The 22,907-nt window shown below is 33.2% G+C and overlaps 2 protein-coding genes across 4 annotated transcripts in view; both read left to right on the top strand.

Moving 5' to 3' along the window:
- The window catches only part of LOC144858941 (uncharacterized), a 56,228-nt gene that overhangs the window by 18,205 nt on the left and 15,116 nt on the right, over positions 1-22,907 (top strand). For 2 of the 3 annotated variants that reach the window (XM_078715097.1, XM_078715098.1), the window contains 4 exons: positions 7,764-7,813; positions 9,006-9,530; positions 10,105-10,653; positions 11,316-11,366. In XM_078715097.1, the coding sequence (XP_078571223.1) occupies positions 7,807-7,813; positions 9,006-9,530; positions 10,105-10,653; positions 11,316-11,366 (1,132 nt within the window). In that variant the 5' untranslated portion in view covers positions 7,764-7,806. The remainder of the gene's footprint in view (positions 1-7,763; positions 7,814-9,005; positions 9,531-10,104; positions 10,654-11,315; positions 11,367-22,907) is intronic. The other variant, XM_078715100.1, reaches the window with a different exon arrangement.
- LOC144858944 (uncharacterized) lies at positions 11,972-18,877 on the top strand. Its single transcript, XM_078715105.1, has 6 exons — positions 11,972-12,230; positions 12,867-15,003; positions 15,513-15,647; positions 17,925-17,946; positions 18,275-18,318; positions 18,572-18,877. The coding sequence occupies exons 2-6, from the start codon at positions 14,808-14,810 to the stop codon at positions 18,757-18,759; spliced, it is 585 nt and encodes a 194-aa protein (XP_078571231.1). The 5' UTR covers positions 11,972-12,230; positions 12,867-14,807; the 3' UTR covers positions 18,760-18,877.

The raw sequence follows: 22,907 nt of genomic DNA, 5'->3' as shown, positions 1-22,907 counted from the left end.
TACTGTTTTTTACTTACAAATTGTATAATGTTGCCCGAGAGTAGCTCTGCTAACTTCTCTGGCTGTTTTACTTTATCGTTTTGATTTAGCTTTTCGCTTTTTTTTGTATCCATTGAGATCCAGCCACTGATACCCACAGTATTGTCACTTTTCAGTAATTTGCCTTTGGATTTATATATATATAAAACAAAGAAATATTTAAATAAAAAGAAAACTTTCATTGTAAAGGTTATTTATTTAATACTACTGGGTTTGGTCAGAATTATGTTTAAATATTAATAGTACATAATAACCACATTATGTTACAAATTATTATTATACTCTTCTAAAAAGCATTGGGCAAAACTTTAATTGTAAAGGTTATTTATTTAATACTACTGGGTTTGGTCAGAATTATGTTTAAATGTTAATTATATAGTACATAATAACCACATTATGTTACAAATTATTATTATACTCTTCTAAAAAGCATTGGGCAACAGATCGTTTTTTTACTTAAAATTGTACAGTACTACAGTAGGCCTATAAATAGTTCAGTATGTTGTTCTGTCCCTAGAAAAAAGGTATTTAAAGTTATTTCTGTAAAACTACAGCGTTTAGTCAGTAAAATATGTTTTAGGTAGATTTCAACAATCTCATGCATTGAAAAGTATTTATTATTTGGCTTATATAAGTTTTAAGTGAAACTCTTTAACTATTTTCCCTTTAGAATGGTAATGGTAATTTTATCGTCATTGATGGGATATATTTTCAATTGTTTGGTGTTAGTTCGATTAAACATGTTGTTTTGTGGGTTTTTTTTGCTACTGGTGGTATCTACACTATCTAAGGTAGGCTATACTTGGGGTAAATGGGGTCTCTAGTCGAACTTTAGAGGGGTCTACCAGGGCCAAGGCACATAACATTCATGATAAATGGCACATCTAATTGGCCGGAAAAAAAACTCTCATGCAGCATGCTACCATTGAACAAAACGATCGTACTTTTTATCATTGTTGAATGTTTTGATATTAGCCTAATTGTTAAAACGACCTTCACAACCAAAATATTTCTTTGTAATAAAATTTATTTTAAATGGAACGCTATAAAAATAATCCTCTGCTTCATCAGAGCATGAATACCTAATAACCAGACAAGAACGTATCTTTATTACGTTTTACTATCAATCCATTTTCATATCACGCAATCCATTTTTCAACAATATAGTAGTATAACAATAACATTTTGATTGAATAGTGAGGGATTAGTTACAGTTTGACTTTGAATAAACCATTGGTAATTTACTGAAAATCCAAAATGAACTTGTGTTATAATACAAACAATATTATTCAATCAAAGAAACGCTCTACTACACATGAGAAATAGATGTCGGTCGATAAACTTCTGACGACGACTAAAACAACGACAATCAGCTAAATGTTAGTGATTTTATTTCATCTCTGGCTTGTTACATTTTTCATGACACATTACCAGACTTCCCCCTCCTCTCGCAATGAACTACAGTACAGATCTTCCCTATCTAGGCTTGTGTATGTAGCATACTACGCTATTCACAAATTACCCACGCATAGCAGTGTTACTAGAGCCATCACAGATTACCTCTAATGGATCAATCATTCACACATGAATTCAAAAATTCATCGACAAACGAAATATAGCCTATATTCATTCCTTTTAAATATTAGGCATATAGTGTGATATATTAAATTCACTATAATCCTCTATGATGATGATACACTATACTTCATAGTCACACATAAATATTGTAGGTAACAATAGGTACGCGTTTGTCTAGACGGTATGAGTTATTCACAACGAGTTTACGAATTTTTCAATTTACAAATAACCTTTTGTATTGTGGGGCACGTATTTGGAGGATTTTCAGAGATGAGGGTGGTGAGGTGTCGGGGATGGGGGTTCGCAGTCGGTTAAGGGCGGGGAGGGGGGAGGGTTCGCTGTAAAGGGGGGTTCGCCCGAACCATAAAAACCCCCCTGGCTACGGGCCTGAAGGCAGTGTACAGATAGTCTGTAATAGGTCATTTTTGTATTGCTTACAATGTGCTAAATCATAATATAACATTGGTTGCTGGTGGTATCTACAATATCTAAGCTGGGCTAGTTGGGGGAAGGGGGGGTCTCTAGTCTAACTTTAGGGTGTCTGGTACTTGCGGTGCAGCAGACAATTAGTCTGTTGTTATCCATTTAGTATTGTATGAACACAACTTGTTCATTTGGCATTAATTTTGAGTGGTACCTCACTCATCTATGCTAGCCCAATTTTGGGCCCTCCCTCGGGGGGTCTGGCGGGTCTATTGCAGCAGACAAAAAGTCTGTCGTTTGTGATACTGGTATAAGGATGCGAATGAGCATCCCATGGTGGTAAAATTAGGTGGTATCTCTCTCATCTAATTGCCAATTTTTTAGCACCTTTCGGAGTCCCCCCGGTCTAGACGCAGCAGGGGGTACCCGGCAGACTCCCATTTTCATTGACTTCAAGTGACCCCCAACACACTTAAATAGTCAGATATTGGTACCTAGCTCATCTAACCAAATGTCTCTGGGCTGCCTGTCTACTATGATTATCATTCTGGAAATTGATATATTTACTATTATTTTCGTTCGTTCCGGTGCTTAATTTAGTATAGTAGAAATATCTTGTTCTATAAATAAAAGGGGACCGTGTATTTAGTATCCTACGTGACGCGAACGTCTATTGTTCGCATTTACCTTCCTGTAAATTGTTATCGCCATTTTGAATAGTAGAGAGGCCAAATACACAAAAGTCCTCTATAAAAAGTTTGGGGGGAATTTTTTGTTAATAGCAGGCAACCATGTTGAACGTATCCTTTGTGGGGTGACAAAAACGATAGGGGTGGGTGCCATCTTCAGTTTTGGGTTTTAAGGTCAGTTTATGTGGTCAAGAGGTCAAACAAGGTCAAAATATAGGATTTTTTTTTATTCACGGAAAATCATCTACATCATCAGATCTATCCAAAAATGTATATCTGAAGATCAACTGATGCTTCATATTATAGTAATTATGAGATAAACATTTAAGTTTACACATAAAAACATAGGTAATTAAATATAAAAGTGTCATTTTCTCAAAATGTTGTTTTCACATATTTCTGTAAAGTACACACAGTTTTTTAATAGGCTTTTCCCAGTCTGTTGTAAATTTGTCTTTTTTATGTTGTCCAACAGTCATCGTTTTGGTTTTTGTCGGAAAAAATAGGTCAAGTGTTATATGTATGAAACGCCATATGTACCAAAAGATTGGTCTTTTACTATAATATTATTAATATTACCTATAATAATGTAATACAGTAATATTTAGAAATTTGTTTTTAGAAAAAATATTAACATTACCTATAATAATGTAATAATATTTAGAAATTTTTTTTAGCAAAATTTCGAAAACAGAGACCCCCTATATGACCTAATGTCGAGATGTTTTTGTTTGGGTCAGAGACCCCCTATAATGTAATTATTTAAACATTTTTTTCATTATTTCAATGACAAGTTTTTATTGAAGTTTGTTGTTTCAAGAAATCTCGAAAGAGAAACCTGGGTATCGAGTCTTTGTTTCAAAAACCCTAACTATTGGACATTATCAAGGTTGGAAGGAGTGGTAATTGGGGACTTCTTCTCGAGGCCTTCGCATCTATGCTATCATGGCTGACGGTGATAACAAATATAAAACTCCTTAAGTAATTAAGTCCTTTATACACATGGATAAAGACGGTTTTAACGTTATTTACAAACATTACGTTACGTACTGTGTCCAGGTATGAAATCCATTTCTCCAAAGAGACATAAACGCACTTGAAAAGGACAACGTCATGCGACAAATCAAATTCCAGCTATTCATTCTTATTCATATGAAGATTGTTTAAAGTTTCTTGGCCTAACAACCCTGTATGACAGACGAATTCGTGGTGACTTGATTGAAAATTTTCAAAAGATTTCGAGGGTGTAGCCAAGGAAGACTTCCTTCAATCTAAGCAGAAATACACGAGAACATCAGCTTAGACTTTTTAAACTTAAATTTCACAAAGGACTGATAGGAGATCCACTTTTTCACAATTAATAATTATATATTTGAATAGTTTGCCAACCGAAGTCGTCATTTCTGAAACCACCAACACATTTAAAAACAGATTGGATTCGTTGTAGAAATGAGGTTAAAAGGGTAAACAAGTTTACCTATCTAAACTATCAGAACCAAATATTCTAAACACTGAGTGGATGATTGATCAATTCAAAATAGAATCATTGGTATAACAAGAAACGCTGTAATTCATTGATAGGTTCTGCATGACATGGTCAGACTGATCACGAATCACACATAATACACAATATTCTTTCGACCTGACAGATGATAAGGAAGATCTTATATTTAAAGTAACAACTTATTGAAAGAAAAAAAAAACAGTAGAACCTAAAACTTCATGAGCCACTGAGAAAGCATCGCTCTAAACCTTTGCGGATTTCTATAAGGCAACTGTTTCGATAAAGTATATAAAAACTGACAGAAAATCTGCTGATCAACCATTGGAGTATGATCATAGCCCAATTTTAATATCTTTAACCAAATATGACTTCACATATCTTGATGGATGGCGTTGAAATACCCACAGATGTTCCAGAAGAAAACTTAAAAACACGATGGTCATGCACTATAGGATTCAGTAAACATGGCTGTAAACATTTGGTGACTATGCAAGTATTTATGCAAGTTACCTAGATATTTCATCATTTTGTTGTATCTGATCATTACATTTGAAAGGGGTGGATAAAACCAGTGACACGATTGAAAGGATAGTCCCAATGTACTAATCTGTACTTCCGTATGTGTTTTGGGCCACACTCATCGGTTTGGAGAACAAATATCACAAAGTTTTTAGACATTCTGTATGTCAATAACAAAGAGATTGCAATTATACATGAAAGTTGATGTTAATTAATGATATGCACTTTGTAACAGTAGCCTACAAAATTATGGACGATGTCTGGTATAGTGAACAATAAAGTGGTTGAAAACCTATTAAAAATAATCTAACCAGCTTCCATGCCATTACGGGTTGCAGCACGTCATTATTTGCTGGTTATGGGAAGAGGTCATACTGGAAACCATTTGTAACGCATCCACTCCTTGTAAATGGAATTGATTAAGATTAAGACTTTCCACGTACAGTGTACACTAAAGTTTAATATTGCCAAATATATGGTACTCTTGAGCAGATAACTGTATAATAACAGACTACTCTTTGGTGCTACCTCCATCTAGACTCAGTGACTATATACCATTAACACTAGTGATATAATATTTCCCTTAAATATTAAGTATTTCACTTCACTCAATAAATATTTAAGTACTGTATTTCTACTTCGGGAAACACTTAAAATTAAAAAAACTCACCTATGGTGAACACAGACATCATAGAACCTAAACATACGAGCCAACTATCAGTATCAGGCAGAGATCAGTATGTGGCCTAAATGAATCGGATCGTTTGGAAGCCCCTAACCCAGTTGTCAGTTTGGAACTTGTTACATGTGTATGTAAACTAAAGAGCCAGATGAAGTTGTTACCGAAAACATGCATATGTGGTTGTGATTCAATCGTTTGCCGTTACCCAGATGGCCAGTAGGCATTATATATCAGTGCTTGAAGAAATACCCACCCCAGAGCGTTACCTCCTTCCATCCCAGAAAAATGTCGAATATTAGCATGTGCCCATGCCGCCCAACCCACAAACCCTCTGTTTTTAAATGAAATTTAAGACATTCCAGTAGGCCTCCAATTTCGGTTATTTTGATACTCTAGGACTCATCATCTCCATTCCTTGAACACCTTCCAGGAGTGACTCAAAAAGTTTAAAATCTTCCCAGTACAATTCTGGTCTTTTTGACACCACACTATAACAATCAGCCCCAGGCTATCATGAAAATTATATTTATTTCAATTATTAATACCGATAATTAACAAGTCTGTGCTCTATTTGACCTTATGACCTTGAAAATGACCTTTAAACTTGTAAGTTGAAAAATTGATGAACTTCACCATCTACAGCAATATGTCAATAATGATCCAATAATGGTTACATTTCTTTTAATTGGCTTATATGTTGTTGAAAACAGCTTAAACCTCTATTTTACCATATTTGACCTTATAACCTTGAAAATGACCTTTGACCTGAAATTTGAGAGCGGCATCCACCCCTATCTTTTTTGTCATCCCATAAGGGATATATTCTACATGGTTGCCTGCTATTAACAGAAAATGCCCCCCATGATGAAAAACCTCACATTGGCCACCCTACTATTAGTATCACGGTAAGTATAATTTCGAATTTCCTTTTATATCTGCTATGCATTTTTACCAAAAAAACAACCGTTTTTGTGTAAATATTATTTGTAATGTCTAAAAAAGTACAGTCAGATAAACACACAAAATACGACAGTAGCAAGAGGTTGTGTATTTACAATAGATAATATTAAGATGTGTGTAATTTAAGAGTGTGGTAGCTTAGGTGATTTACAACGGCTACTAAAATTAATATGGTACTCTTGATTAGTGGTCTTCTTAGGTAATGCACTTAATATTATACATTTTACAATTAATTTCAGTAAACTGCATACTCATTAAACGATAACCATGCATTTCAACAACATGGTAAATTTTTTTCTTTTTTCCGTATTATTCTATTGATATTGGCTTGATAGTTATTATGTAGACCAATAAATAAGAAACCAGATATCCTTTTTATGTTTCTTTATTTTTAAGAAGCCAGATTTGGTTGGCATTAATATAATAGGGTGATCAGACTATAATAAGCACATACAGATCTAATCTCCCTCCAAAAAAAAACAGTTCTGGGAACAATGTTTTGGTGGTTCCCTTTCCGTTTTTAGTACGGTATCTTGTGTGCAGCTTGTGCATGACTGCTTCCAATACAATGGACATGGTGAACATAAAGAGAATGCAAATCTGTGCAATATTAAAGACATGTAGCACTATATGTAATAGCAGTGGTCAGGAACTTGTCCACAAGTCAGATAAAATGCACCATAATGTTTTGGCATGAAAACAGATAAAGTTCTAGGACACATTAAAAAACAAACTGCAAATGTCAAACAATACTCATAATACGAATGTAGAGCCTAATCAATGGGAAGCCAGTGACAATAATAATATATAATAACGGGTGGAAATTCTGTCTACTGTAATATTTATTTAAAACTGAGAGTCACTAGTAACCTTACAGAATAATTAACTTAAGATATGTGGATTCTATAAACAACATGAATTAACCATTTTAACAGGGGATTAGTCTATCGTAATGAAAGATATTGATCAACTGATCTTGTTCTATAAATAAAAGGGGACCGTGTATTTAATAACCTAACGTGACGCGAACGTCTATTGTTCGTATTTAACCTCCTGTAAATTGCTATCGCCATTTTGGCTTAGTATCACGGTAAGCATAATTTCGAATTTTCTTTTAAATCTGTTATTTCTACAAAAAAAAACCCACCTTTTTGTTTCAATATTATTAGTATTGTCTAAAAGGTACAGTCAGATTCAAACACACAAAATACGGTAGCAACAGGTTGTGTATTTACAATTGGTAATATTAAGATGTGTGTGTAGGAATGTTGTAGAGGTATTAACGGTTATTAAAATGAATATGGTATTCTTGATTAGAGGTGTTCTAAGGTAATGCCCTTAATATTATACGTTTTACAATTGATTTCAGTAAACTGCATACTCAATAAACGGTAACCAAGTATTTCAACAACATGGATGGTAAATATATCTTTTTTATATTTCCTTATTATTCAATAGGCTAAATAGTAGATGTAGTTCAACCAATAAATAAGATGCCAGATTTGGTTGACATTAATATGATAGGGTGATCAGACTATAATAAACGCATACAGATTACAAATGTTTCTTTAAATTTATATAGAATATATATACAAATAAAACAGAGAATTATAATAAAAGTGGGACGACCCCACACAAGACAAAAAAAACGCATACAGATCTCCTTCCAAAGAAAAAACAGTTCTGTTTTGGTGGTTCCCTTTCCGTTTTTAGTACGGTATCTTGTGTGCAGCTTGTGCATGACTGTTTCCAATACAATGGACATGGTGAACATAAAGAGAATGCAAATCTGTGCAATATTAAAGACATGTAGCACTATATGTAATAGCAGTGGTCAGGAACTTGTCCACAAGTCAGATAAAATGCACCATAATGTTTTGGCATGAAAACAGATAGAGCTTTAGGACACATTAAAAAAAAACTGCAAATGTCAAGCAAAATATCGTAGTAGAACATTATGTATGTATGTATGTAAAATACACACACATCATAAAGAAAATGCATAACAATTTGTTTCTATAATTATTTCTAAATGGTCTATAGGCCTACTGTATTTTGATAATGATGTTCAGTTGGGTCTAACAAAACGGGTTTTTTTTCTAAAATTGGAGGTAATTTAAAGCGAGGTAATGGTAAAACATAAGTGTAACTAAATACAGGTATAACCCTAACCCAAATACGATAATATTTTAGGTCACTAACCATTGGCCCCCAAAAAATGACAGTTCCCCACATCTCACCTAAGCTAACTTTTATTTGGTATGTTGACACCCGTACCTATCAGAATCAAGTGAAATTAGCTTATTTTAAATGTTTTCACAGATTAAACCTAATATAGGGATGTGCGTTCCGAGCGTTAAGGCCAATTTACACATACGAGCGGTAACGGTAATAAAAATATAGACTCTTATCTGTGTCATTCCCTATGACCATTTCACACAACGCGGAGCGGACGGGCGGTTTCCGCTTAGGATAGATACATATTCTATGTGGGACAAGCTACGCGGTTTTCCGCTTACCGTTACCGCTCGTCTGTGTAAATTGGCATTTAATGTTCATGTTATCCAAAGTATACCAATTAAATTGTTGTATTTTGTTTTTTTATTTTCAGAAACCACTTTTAATTTAATAAAGACGCATGTGGCAGATTATTTTAACGATAATCATTGCCTCGTTATGCTGAAGGTATTATTCAAAGATTACATCGAGCCTCAGAAGCTTTCCAAAATCACGGATACAATAGACCTACTAAATTCGTTATATGAAAAATCATTGCTGAGTTGCAACGATCTTACGCTCCTTTATAACGCCATCAAGCTAACTGGTCACTTCGCTCTACAAGATAAGATTAAAGCAACTTGGACATCATTCCCGGATGTCAGAGAAATAGCCGTAACTGAGTTTACAGAACACCGACAGAAGCTGATGCGATTTGGACAACAGGTGATTCAGACAGACGTGAGGAGGATTGACGGGTTATACAACAACCCGTTGAAGAACTACAAAGACAGTTGGGAAATGATACACCATTTGGAAGACAAGAATATCATTAAAGAAGATATGACAGACTTTATTGCTAGATTGAAACAACTTAATCTTCCTAAAGCGGTAGATGCACTTGAAAAGCCAATACAAGGTACAATTTTGTCCATCAGCCTATAATGCATTCGTTTTTTTAGCCGTGCATTATGGCTTATAGAATGAACAACAAAAAAACATAGCCTAAATTAAAATAGATAAAATCATCTCTTTATTAATTTAGTTTTACACCTAGACCAAAAGTAGCATGGTAATGCAATACCAGTTTAAACTGGTTATTTGATATTTTTAATACAGCCGATTATCGTATGATGTCCTAGCTTAAAAGAGAAATATATTTAATAGGATTAGGAGACGTTATAAAATAGCCCATGTAGCCTACACGATGTCAGCATAGAGTGCAGCATGGCAGGTATAAGTACATTACTGTACTGAATTTAACCGAGTGGTGATATTAAAACAAACAAATCTTCCTAATGCATATGCATGAGTGTGGTTAATTATGAGTATTAAATATTATTTCTATTAACATGAACGAATTCCGTTTCAAATGTGGCCTGAATAACAACAAGAAGTATGCTAATTTTGTATTACATTAGTTTGTTCTCTGTCCTTACTCCTCCACTCCTTTTAACCCGTATTGTCCTTACTAAATCGTTTATTATTATTAGAATTGGATGAAGAAGATTTCAATGAACTGCTCACTGAAGTATCTGATTGGTGGAGGGATCATGGAAACATTCACATGCTAAGAGTGTTACTAAGCGAGTTCACAACTCGTGCCAAAACCATTACTTTGCACAAGATAGAAAGGACAAACACAACTTTTGATCTTCTTGGCCTACTTAAGGCTTCAGGACTTCTGAAACCGACAGACATAGATATCCTCGTTGAAGCAACTAACTTATGCAGACTTCAGGCAGTTTATGACGTTATTGCGAACATTGTGAAATCACCAAACTTCGACGTTCCATACAAAAACTTCTCAGACCATCGAAGAAAATTAATAGCGTTTGGTCAGCAAATGAATACAGAAAACATGCTAACTATAGGCCGCCTTAAAGGCATTAGGGTCAACGAAGACACAGATCCGTTTTGGTTAATCTTGATATTAGAAATGAAAGGCACACTTGCAGAGGGAGAGAAAATGGACAAATTCATTGAAGTACTTACACGTAAAGGTATGACTAAAGAAGTGGAGGCATTGACGAAACTAAGGGGTGAGCCTGTAATAGCGTATTTTCATAGCCTACATTAAAAGAGATGAAATCATCTCTTTATTAATTTAGTTTTACACCTAGACCAAAAGTACCATGGTAATGAAATACCAGTTTAAACATACAGCCGATTATCGTATGATGTCCTAGCTTAAAAGATAAATGTATTTAATATAGGAGACGTTATAAAATAGCCCGTGTAGCCTACACAATGTCAGCATAGGAGCCAGCATGGCAGGTATAAGTACAATACTGTACTGTAATGAACCGATGTTAAAACAAACCTCCTAATGCATATTCATGAGTGTAGTTAACTATGCGTATTAAATATTATGTCTATTAATATAGCTGATTGACATGAATGAACGAATTCTGTTTCAAATGTGGCCTGAATAACCACAATAAGAAGTATGCTAATTTTGTATTACATTGTTCTCTGTCATTACTCCACTCCTTTTACCCATTGTTATTTGTTTCTGTTGTTTGCTATTACCATATTTAAGTGTATTTTTAAAGTATTTATGTCTGTATCTGGGCAGCCGTTCTCAAGCTTTTGATTTCTGGGATTTAACCTTTCCTAATTTGATGTAGGCCTAAATACAACTTATTGATTACAATATTATTTAATAAACGTTAATTTGATTTTAAATGATATTATCTTATAGGTCCTGGCGCCGCTGTGGCGCCTGATGTTATTCCAGCTAAACCAACCACCGGTTAGTTGATGGTGTATATTTGCTATAGGCCTACATAATTTCAGTTCAGTTTTACATATTTTATGTGTGATATGAGCCTATTCTTTTATATTCCTAACAATCAAAATTATAATAATATAAGTTGCTATGGATATATTATGTAATCATGGTATTCCGAAATAAAAAATCGAATGAAATAGTTATAAATATAATTATAAAATGTATTAATACACCATTTTATTTTGTAAATTACAATTTACAGTTGAAAGAGAATTCTGAGTCTACATAAACAAACGAATTATGAAAATAGGTGATAAAATCGGCCTAAACTCAATTGATAGTTGAGCATCTTTAGATGTGTCCTTAACAAATCGTTTATCATCATTATTAGAATTGGATGAAGAAGATTTCAATGAACTGCTCACTGAAGTATCTGATTGGTGGAGGGATCATGGAAACATTCACATGCTAAGAGTGTTACTCAGTCGGAGAGCCGCGTTGGGAAATATGACCGTTATCGCTGAATTTTCGACTTCGCATGACGTCATAAATTTTAGAAGCCCTCTCTCGGCACAGAAGCATCAACGTTTCGCGCGAAAACATTAGCATAAAGTATACGTCATTTAATAGCTGTTTAATAAACATCAGTTGGCGAAAAATTAACCATATATGGTAAGATCAGTTCCTTATATGTTTAAGATGTCGCAGGTCACCTAATTTTCTGAATAATTTGTTGGATTTGTTGTCAGCGACAATTTCTTTCCAAAGTTCGTGTGCGTCCGTCAAAACTGAAGTTTTCTAACAGGTGTTTGTTTACAAATTTTCCATTAGTGGGATTTGCATCCCATACAGTGAATTACCAAAAAACCGACGTATATGGATAGAGTAAGTATCAATAGTCTGTTTTACGTTAAAATTGGCTTGAAACCCTATTTAAGCTTCCTATAGCGAACATTTTAAAAAAGGTCCTCATGTCATATATTGTTACGTCTCGCGGCACTAGTTCCGTCGTGTGTGGTGCATGGTGTGTTGATTGTGGTTGTTGTAGGTGAGTATATGCACGACCTGGTGGATCGTTGTCGTATTATATCGGCCTAGGCCTAGTAACATGTTCTGTTAATAATTTAAATACTTTAGTTACAATTTAGTATTATTAAAGTATCGTTACAATCCTACTCTATATTGAAGATGCATTGGGAAGTTTTAAAAAGATAATTAAGCAAATCGCAGCCTGATACAGGTATAGGCCTACCTATTCTATATAGTTAAATATTTATTTATAGTAAAATTATTGACAACTGAGGGGTACAATTTATTTATAATATTAATAATTATTACAATAAACAGACATAAGGAAATTTTGTATTTGCTGCTTTTTCATGGTAGGCCTATATCTGAAAATGTTTTCAGGTTGTTGAATAATTATACTGTATTAAACGATGCAATGTTTTGTTCATATCATAGTGACAATTATTTAAATAGTTTCATTCATTACATTTCAGCTATTCATTTTCATTTTAGGTTTTTTGTTGGTATCAAGACTCGACGATTTTCTGTCTCGTTCTTCAATATGAGGTTGGACGGTGGAAGCTGTAATGGTTTTCTCGATTTCAATATCATTGCTGCAGCTGATAGTTTTTCATTTTATTCGCTAATAATAATATAACATATACATTCATACGCATTCAAGTTTTAGTAGCGTTTCAGATCAGTCAATGATAAGATATAAATTAAGTTGCAATTGATTGATTGATTTACTTTATTAACCAGAGTCACACAGATACATACAATATAAACATATAAAACAATAATAAAATCAGTACAACCGTAAGACTCACGTAAGTTAATATGATATAGGCCTAGCTAGTTTGTTATGTTTGATGAACAAGGTGCTATTTAAATAAAAGCAAGTTTTTATATACAGTAGTATAGTATTTACTATTTATATCAGTATTGTTTGAAAGATATTTGTATTAAAAACTGCTTTTTCACATTCTGTATACGTAAAAAAAAATTGGTTGCTTGTGTGAAATGCAAGTTGTATCTAATAAAGTAATATTTATATACAAGTGTGACATTTACTGCCAGATACTGAAATACTGAGTACCAACCAATCACTGTAACAATACTCAAGTAAATGATGGACTTATATTTTTATATCTTGGTTTCAGCTGGGCCCATAATTATCTTTTTTAAAAACATGACCATATAAAAATACACGTTTGAGTCTCTGAAACAAACATGCCCGATTTTATAAAACATTCCCCATATATAAATTGAAAATGGGTTATTTTTTTTTGTTTTTCCATTTATTGTTTTTTTAACAGTTTTTTATTTGTTCTGGGCCTAGTTTCTCCTTCAGGCTTCTTCTTGCTTGGTATATGAGCAGAGCTGGGATAGACCTACCACCAGCCTAGACTATAGAATACCCAGCTACTATTATTAACACTCACTAGGGTAGGCCTACCTATCTAATATTAGTATTATATCAGAATACTCAGCCTAGCTAGGCCTAGAAAATACTATTTTTAGGCCTAGCTAGGCTAGAAATCAAGTAAGTAATTATAGTAGGTAGCCTTTCCTAGCTCAGAAACCAAATAGAACAATAATCGGGGAGCAAATTGAAATCTTAGGCCTATGACGTAATACGCCTGCATGAAAACCGTATTGAACACAGACACGATTCGGTCCGGGACGATTCGTACCAGCTTCGTAAAACGTAAACAAAGTTTCAAAATGGCGATTTTTCGATCGAAACAGAACAGAAATGTAGTAGGTTTGGTTTGATTAGTGGGAGTTGCATCCCAAGAAAGCTTAAAATTAGATTTTTATTTTAATAGATAGCTTAATAGTTTATCTTGAAAGGATTTTAAATTCGCTTTGAAACCTTATCTAGAAAATATGAAATTTAATGATTTTTTACCATCATTTAAAAAAAAATTAAAGTAAAAAAGTTTATACATAAAATAATGATATTTCTTGAAACAAAAAATCTGTGGAATTTAGATCACAGTTTTTATCATTATTTACGCTTGTAGTTCAACTATTGAAATACGTTTATTGATTTCATTTAATATCAAAATTATACCATTTTCTAAGTGTACTAAAATAGCAAAAATTCCAACATTTTCCACGAAGCGCGCCCTCACAAGGAATGAAATCAGTGATGCGTTACCAACGCGGCTTTCCGACTGACTAAGCGAGTAGTTCACAACTCGTGCCAAAACCATTACTTTGTTCAAGATAGAAAAGACAAACACAACTTTTGAACTGCTTGGCCTACTTAAGGCTTCAGGACTTCTCAAACCGACAGACATAGATATCCTAGTTGAAGCCACTAACTTATGCGGACTTCAGGGAGTTGAGGACGCGATTGCGAAAACTGTGAAATCACCAAACTTCGACGTTCCATACAAAAACTTCTCAGACCATCGAAGAAAATTAATAGCGTTGGGTCAGCAAATGAATACAGAAAACATGCTAACTATAGGCCGCCTTAGGGGCATTAGGGTCAACGAAGACATAGATCCGTTTTGGTTAATCTTGAAATTAGAAATGAAAGGCACACTTGCAGAGGGAGAGAAAATGGACAAATTCATTGAAGTACTTACACGTAAAGGTATGACTAAAGAAGTGGAGGCATTGACGAAACTAAGGGGTGAGCCTGTAATAGCGTATTTTCATATAAATATACTTTGTGATATATCTGTAACATTATAATTATCATTTATATTCTCCTGAAGTTATGCTTTATTAAATCAAATAATAATTGATAATAAAATATGTGTAATTTACATTAAACACCGTTTACTATTGAAAGGAACAAGATATCATAATAAATAAGCCTGTATTTATTATTGTCATTTGTGTTGCAGTGGCTACTTAAAGTTCTGTATATACAGTACATATATATTATTGCCACTTTATTTCGTATCACGCATTGAAAAGAAGAAAGAGAAATAACAACCTAAGCTAAACACTAACAGGGAAATGAATAAAATGCATACACATATTGTGTGTATGTATTAATAAAATCCTTGTAGCAACTGTTCATTATATTATATCGTATCGATGTTACTACAGACTATGTTTTTTTAAACTCGTAAGGGCGTTGGTAAACACATTGTGAAAAAAATATTATAACATAAATAAACATGTTTGTTTAAGATTCAGAAGTATACGATGATGCTGTAGCTGATGAAACGGTGGACGGCTTGAAAGGTGGACAACAGATAAAAGAAACATCTACAGGGACATCACTAACGAGGCAGGAATTTGAGAATATAAACTCTGGAAATGAGGGTAATAATTGCGCTGTTCATAAAGGAATGGTGGCGATAGTAAAATAGTTAATCGTTAATTCATAGTAGTATATTTAAAATCATCTTCACAGTAAAACTAAATTGCGATAGATTTTTGCATGATAAAATTTGCAACGTATAAAAATATAAATGGACAAAGCCCAATTTACATCAAAACGAAAAAAAAACAAATTGCAAGGCAATTCTTTCATACAAGGGAAATGAGTAAAAATGTTAATATAGAAAAGCTATGTTATAAACAATAACAAATGAAAATTGTACAATATTTTAAAAAACTAATATCAATACTAATAATAAATATATAACGCTTCCGCCGATCGACATACGCTGTTTACAATTATTGATCCTTTTTTTTGTTTTCGTTAGGGAAATATTGTTAATAATCAGGGCGTTGTTGCTATGTCATTTTAGCTCTTCCTTAATTTATTTTTGTTCTTGCTTTGTATTTTTTAATTAATTTATAGTCATATGTAATTTGTTTTATTTAGGCCATAACAATAAACAAGATAAACTTTTAAATCCTCCTCATAACATCGGCATGGGTTCGAAGCTCACTTGTCCATGGTTCTGGAATATAAACTGTAGGCCCAGTGTACACAAAATGCTCATGTGCGCTTTAAAGAACCTAGTACTGTACATATTTTGTGACGAGAAGTGTGCTAGCTCACACAGCCACTGACGTGGAAAACATTTCATTTAGCTTCTAAACTTACAAAAATCAGTCAGATATTATGGTTTGGATATAGGTATGATAAAAATGCTTATAAGTATAAAGGCTTAAGTGTTTTCATATTCTTGAATTTAGTTGTTAATAATTGTATTAAATTGAATTTGTTTTGTCCTGAGAATATTTTAATATTAAAATAGGCCTACATTAACTTATTTATCAACTCATGTATTAATATGTAAATATAACTAATAATTGATGACTCTAAAACAGAGTAACACGTTATTAAGAGTCATAATACACTATATCGTAATGCATATACATGTAAAAATAATTTGTGATAAATATATAAATAAATAAAATATCAAGCCACCAGTAATAATAAATGAAGTGAATAATAATAGCACATGTGCAATTCAAATACAAATTAAAAGTATTAGCATGCTGGGTTAGGTTGATTTGATTTTTGGGTATTCACACTCGCATATAAAAGATAATAAGCAAAAATGACCAGAGACTGAAGAATACAAGTTACAGCTGGACAATCTCATACTATTGTATTCTAATACTAATGTGTTTGTCGATCAGTGTTCATGCACGTGTGATTGTCAATTAATATATAAAAACAGAATTTAACACAAAATCAACCTATAGTACCTTCTAAATTTATTCTGACAAAAACAAACTGTAAACTAGAATTTAATTCGTTACTTTGATCAATTTTATAATTTTACTGACATTGAATTTTTTTTTAAACATGCACGTTCGTTAAAATATGATCTGATGACCTGATGTATACGCGTAGTGCCTATTATGTGTCATACTGAATATACACAGTATCCTGTATGTCTATATACATTGTAGCATAGCTGAAATTACGGGACCCATAATATGTTACAATGTTTTGGTATGATGACATTATCAAAATCAAACATGAAAATGACAATTTATGAAGATATTGATTTAAGCAAAAAGATTTGGAAGAACATTTAACTCGTAGAAAGCGAGGTGCGCGCTCTTCTAAAAAAACTGTTACGAAAAATACTTTTTAACTTCAACTGGCCATATGGTAATTTCACAACATAGCTTAATTCTTATATGAATTCATATCTACAATTCATCGGCATTCAAAATAAATTAAACATCAAGGTTACCTTAATTCTAAAGAGCTGTAAGATATTCAAATATACGGTGTAGGTGAAATTACACGACCCACGTTTATTCAAATTGTTAAGCGTGATGACGGGAGCTTCCACATGTGAAAGATAATTGAGCAAGCACATATTGAAATTTAAGAGAAAATCGAGATGCCCAATGTTGAATAATATAATGGTCTAAGATGAAAGGGGAAAATCGATTTTTTTTTAATTCAATTTGATTGATATGTGATGATGATTTATGGAGATATTATTGATAATGTGATTTCATAAATGGCGTATAAATTACGTCACGGATGAGTGATCACACTGAAAAACTTATTAGGATTAAGTTATTATTTCAAAGATATTGTACGTAGGTACGTAGGTCAAATAGATAACATGTTATTTGCAGAATTCATTTCCTAATTATTTATTTTCATTGTTATTTCAGGTTTGCATGAACAGCCTCACAGGTAAATATCTTCGGAAATGCCATTCAATCGTTTCACCTACATACAATATTGTTACTCATTTTGCTATCCATAGCGTTATAACAACATATAATAATTATTAATTACTTACTAGGCCTATATTACTATATTAGCTGATATTTTTGTGCACGTAAATTGACAGTGAGAGAACAATCGATACCATTTTATAGAATAATTACTGTACAACGCAAAGTAAAATAACAAAATAAAATTGAATACCACAAAAAGTTAAACACAGTGGTCATGCTTATCCATAATCCACACGTCATTAATAACTTTGTGTTAATGTATCTGTATGATATATTTACAGTGCTGAGCAACCAAGAAACCAAAGTATACAGAATGTTTTGAAAGGTAATTTAATTGAATGCTGCTGAAATGTTATTTCTATTAAACAAATAAATGCGATTTTTAAGGAATCAATTTGGCACACAGTCCCTAAAAATATTCCATTGATAGAAATGTTACCGCAATGCAATTTTAAATCGAAATTAGCTAAAGAAACAATTAATTAAAAAAAAGAATGTCATAGGCCTAATAGTGAAACTTTCTAAAACCTAAACTAAAACAAAAGTCTATAAGAACACGGTGTTGTTTTGTTTTTCAGAGAATTGGTGGATAGTTACATTAGTTTGTATTATTTTAGCTGGCGTCCTGGTAATCTTCGTTGTATTTCATCAAACAGTAGCAATCATTTTAAATACTCTTGGTTTGTTTATAACTATAATTTCATTTATTTGCTATATACATGATAAAATGTACAAGCCAACTACTCAGCATGAAATTACTGCTTGATAGAAAAATACATCATTTTCATGCTTTCACGGCCGTAGCAACGAGACTAAAATTGCATCGAGAATTGGCTAATTCTAATTAAATATCCAAACATGATGCTAGAATGTATTTCATAAACTCTAAATTAGTCCACGTTCAGTCTTTTTTAAACAACTTTTACTTTATATTGTGTTGTAAAATAAATTCGTTTATATAGAGTATTGTATAGACAGTTTTTTATCAATGTTTCTTTTACTGTAGTTAATATCTGAGCGGAAGAACATCTCTTGGTTGAGCTGGTCTTCCCGGGAAAAATAAAATGAAATTGAATGAACAATTATGATCAATCTTGAATTTACGACTCAACTCTTACAATTGACAAAATGGTGAAAAGAAGGCCATGATGCATCACAAATTTGATGGTTCAACAAAATAAGCCAACAAACGTGAAAATAGTTCTGTTTATAGTTCTGTTGTTCAGTTTTTGTACATACGTCAATGTCAAATAAACTCATACAGTACTGTACCTCTCGAAGCAATTGACATATGCCGTTATTTAAACAGTTGGTATACCTAAACACATGTCTACTGTATTTGAATGTCTCTTTGATCTCATGTTTTCTGCTTTTAATGAAGGTTTATACCCGTTGTACATTTTTAGTATATTGATTGTAATCTTCTTATACATTTTTTTTGTACGAATAAGGAATAATCAATCAATCAGATACTGAACTTGGGAGGGCCCAAATGGCAAATGGCCAGGATGGTAAGAACCAAGATACTGATGATACGAAATTTGAAAAATGGCTAAACATATACTATAAATTACAAACAGAAAGGAAGAATTTTAATTGGAACTGAAAACCGTCTAGTCTAGATATCGAAGAAGTAGAAATAAACACAAAGTTTTATCTGATGTCGTCATCAGTGATGGCGGCAGTTGAGAAGTAGTGCTTAGGGAAAGACATCGGAGGAGGACAATTATGATCATGATAGAGCTTGATAAAAAGCGAAAAGGTCTTAGAAAAATAGAAAACAAATCTACAAAACAAAAGATAGAATGCACAAGAGATATTAAAAATTATAAGAAAGATGAGAAGAACAGAAGCAGAAAAAAAAGAGGAGGGAGCAAATTGAAACCGTTCTGGAAAGTGGAAAAGGACCAAAACAGATCACAAAAGTGCATGAACAGCAAGAAAACTAAAATTAATCACATGAGAAGAAAGATGGAAACATAAATAAAGATAGGTTGGTAAATCCTAGACATGTGCAGAAGACCTTTCTAACTCAACCAAGCCTAGAAGTGAAAATACGACAAAAACTAAATCGGCAGACAAAAGTTTCAAACATAACGAGAGAAACAACAATCAAGCAAATGAAGCACCAGACATTTAACCAGCATTCAAGATTGGGATGGAAATTAACATAATAGTATTATAACAGTGCTTTGTATGAATCATCTAGCGTACGAACTTGTGTACAGGTAGTAAGTATAATCATATAATAATTATAATTGTGTTACAAATGCCCAGTAGCCTACACACGTACAACTTTCTACCGTTAATCTTTTTGGTGGGCTCTCTCGTGTAATTATCACTTGATTTGGTCGTCTAAAATACTTATGTAATTTTAATAACCCCAATATAGATTATTATCCAACTTGCATTCTTCAACGATAGGCCGATGCTCGCAAACACGGTGTCCACCTGCCAGACTCATTCTCATGTGCCTCCAGATTTAATTAATTGAACGTGTTCATAAACATAATATATCTATGGGCACTTATTATTGATAACATTGACACAAATTGGTGTTAATAATGTAATAATGATAATAATAATAATAATAACGACGACGACGACGACGACGACGACGACGACGACGACGACAACAACAACAACAACAACAACTTCCCTCCATCCACTCCCTCTCTATTTTTACGATTTTGAGACATGGTATTTGGCCCTTTCAGAGCATCCCAATGTTCCTTTTTTATGTTCTCCTTTTACGTGCATGTTGCAACAATGACTTGCCATTCATATTAAATAACTTTACAACCAATAATACTAGTTTCCTTGTATTTGTTTATCGGGCTCACATGTGTCAAAAGGTTTACTATACCATGGAGGTATACCTCCATGACTATACTATGGCCAGATTATATCATTTGATGTAATACTTAGCTATGCTAATGTTACAGTAGTTCGCTGTGCTAACCACCGTCCCTATAGGGCCTACATTTTTCTTCTGTTAAAAATACCAAAACACAAACACCCAGCCGTTCTTAAAATCACAATACAATAACCTTTAGGCATGCTAATAACAATACGATTAAGAATAAATAACTTTAGTACGTTTTATAAACTCCATGTGGGTTTACACTCACTATGGTATGCAGGTAAATAACAGTTAAACAACCATCGTATTACATTTTTTATAAATACCAATAGCAAGATAGTTGGAAAGTAAATAAACATGCCTACTTAATACATTTGAAACACATATTGCATTGTCCTCACGACAGGAGGATTACCACCTATCTGATAGGACAGTGATTAATTTACTATTGGTTGTCTTTGGCCACATATGTGCCTAAAGACATAAACAAACAAACATTGCCAATTATGATGTTATAGTAAAGCTTAGGCCTACAGCACAAAAAACCCATAAAAAATAGTCTTGAATGAAATAAGAAGTAGGCTTACCCATGCATCTTGGCCATGGTCAATAGATGGATTAATTCCTTCAATCAATCATTCTTCTTGGGTATACATCATTTAATTGCAATCCAATCAAATTTTAACATGAAACACTCCATTCGGTATTTCCTCTCCTGCGTTATACAGCCTATCATTACCATTTGACCATTTGTCTTGCATAGTGTGCTTAAATCCGACATAGAAATTCCTTTCTCGATGTTGCATGATGGGACAGCATACTCAATAGTACGCGGCGCAACCAAAGACATCAAATAATTGGTATACGCCCTCTATATATAGATCTAATACCGTATTTAGCGAAACTGAAAATCAGTCAATCATTAATAACAACAGAATATATCCGTTTTGCCTTTGGATTAATTCGTTTTATTGAAGTTTCTTTTTTAAAATCTGACATACGGTGCCTTGGAAAACACATCTATATTGTTTTTCCAAGGGAGAGAGGGAGGGAGTGGGGCATATTATAGGCCTACTTAACTTTCAAGTTATGTTCTCCCCTTTCTCAGAGTATGACGGAGTATAGTTTTTTATTGCGAATGAAAACGACTAATAAGATTAAATTATAATACAATATTATTATTTCCAGTGTAAGATTGAAAAGCATTCAAAAGTATGCTGTCCGACCCGTTCATGGAGGGAGGGGGTGTAGTGGGTGACTTAACTTAACTTAAGTTATGTTCTCACCCTTCCCGGACGCTGCTTCTCGGACCCGCTTTGTGGCGGAGTATAGTCTTTGAATGCCAATGAAAATGACTAATAAGATTAATATTATTTCCAATGTAAGATTGAAGAGTGTTCGGCATTCAAAAGTATGCTGTCCGGGCCCGTTTAATAATGTCTGACCCACGTATTGAAATTGTTTATTTTATTTTTTATTTGAACAATATTTTATGAGGGTGATCCATCCAGCATAAGCTGATCATTAGAGACCCTCAAACAATACAAACAGAAAATACAAAATAAACTATAAAAATACAAAATTAACAAAGATATAAAAAATAAATATAGGCCTATATATAAATATACAGTAGGCCTACTATGAAAGAAGGATAAAAAGAAATAATATCAGAGAGAGTGAAAGAGATGTTTTTTTCAAAAGAGATTTAAAGGAGAAGAAATTGTAAGAGTTACGAATGCTCATCATGCCCATCATTGAATACTGTACAGGGGGAAATATTAGTAGTCAGCCAACCGTTTTACAATAGGTCGGAGTTGAGATTCAGGTTTTGATCGCGCATTACATGCACTTGTCTTCTTTCAATGACCTACATTAAAGACCATTATAATTAAGACTATATTTTCTGTGCATGCAATAACAAGGCAAAGTAGGCCCGACGCTTTATTAAATTATAGTCAGCACAAAACAAAAAGTCAATAATGCCCCACTAGTTTTCTTCCAATTAAAGTCCACTTTACTTAAAGACACCTCCAATTAGCGACCATTATATT

This window comes from Antedon bifida, chromosome 2, assembly GCF_963402885.1.
Source record: "Antedon bifida chromosome 2, ecAntBifi1.1, whole genome shotgun sequence".
In the NCBI taxonomy this organism is placed as follows: domain Eukaryota; kingdom Metazoa; phylum Echinodermata; class Crinoidea; order Comatulida; family Antedonidae; genus Antedon; species Antedon bifida.
This window is presented reverse-complemented; position numbering and strand designations above follow the sequence as displayed.

Excerpts from the sequence above, each read along its gene's own strand:
- LOC144858944 (XM_078715105.1), top strand. The coding sequence starts at position 14,808 with ATGAATACAGAAAACATGCTAACTATAGGCCGCCTTAGGGGCATTAGG. Across the intron at positions 15,648-17,924 it reads TATAAACTCTGGAAATGAGG|GTTTGCATGAACAGCCTCAC; the intron begins GTAATAATTGCG and ends TTGTTATTTCAG. Across the intron at positions 17,947-18,274 it reads TTGCATGAACAGCCTCACAG|TGCTGAGCAACCAAGAAACC; the intron begins GTAAATATCTTC and ends ATATATTTACAG.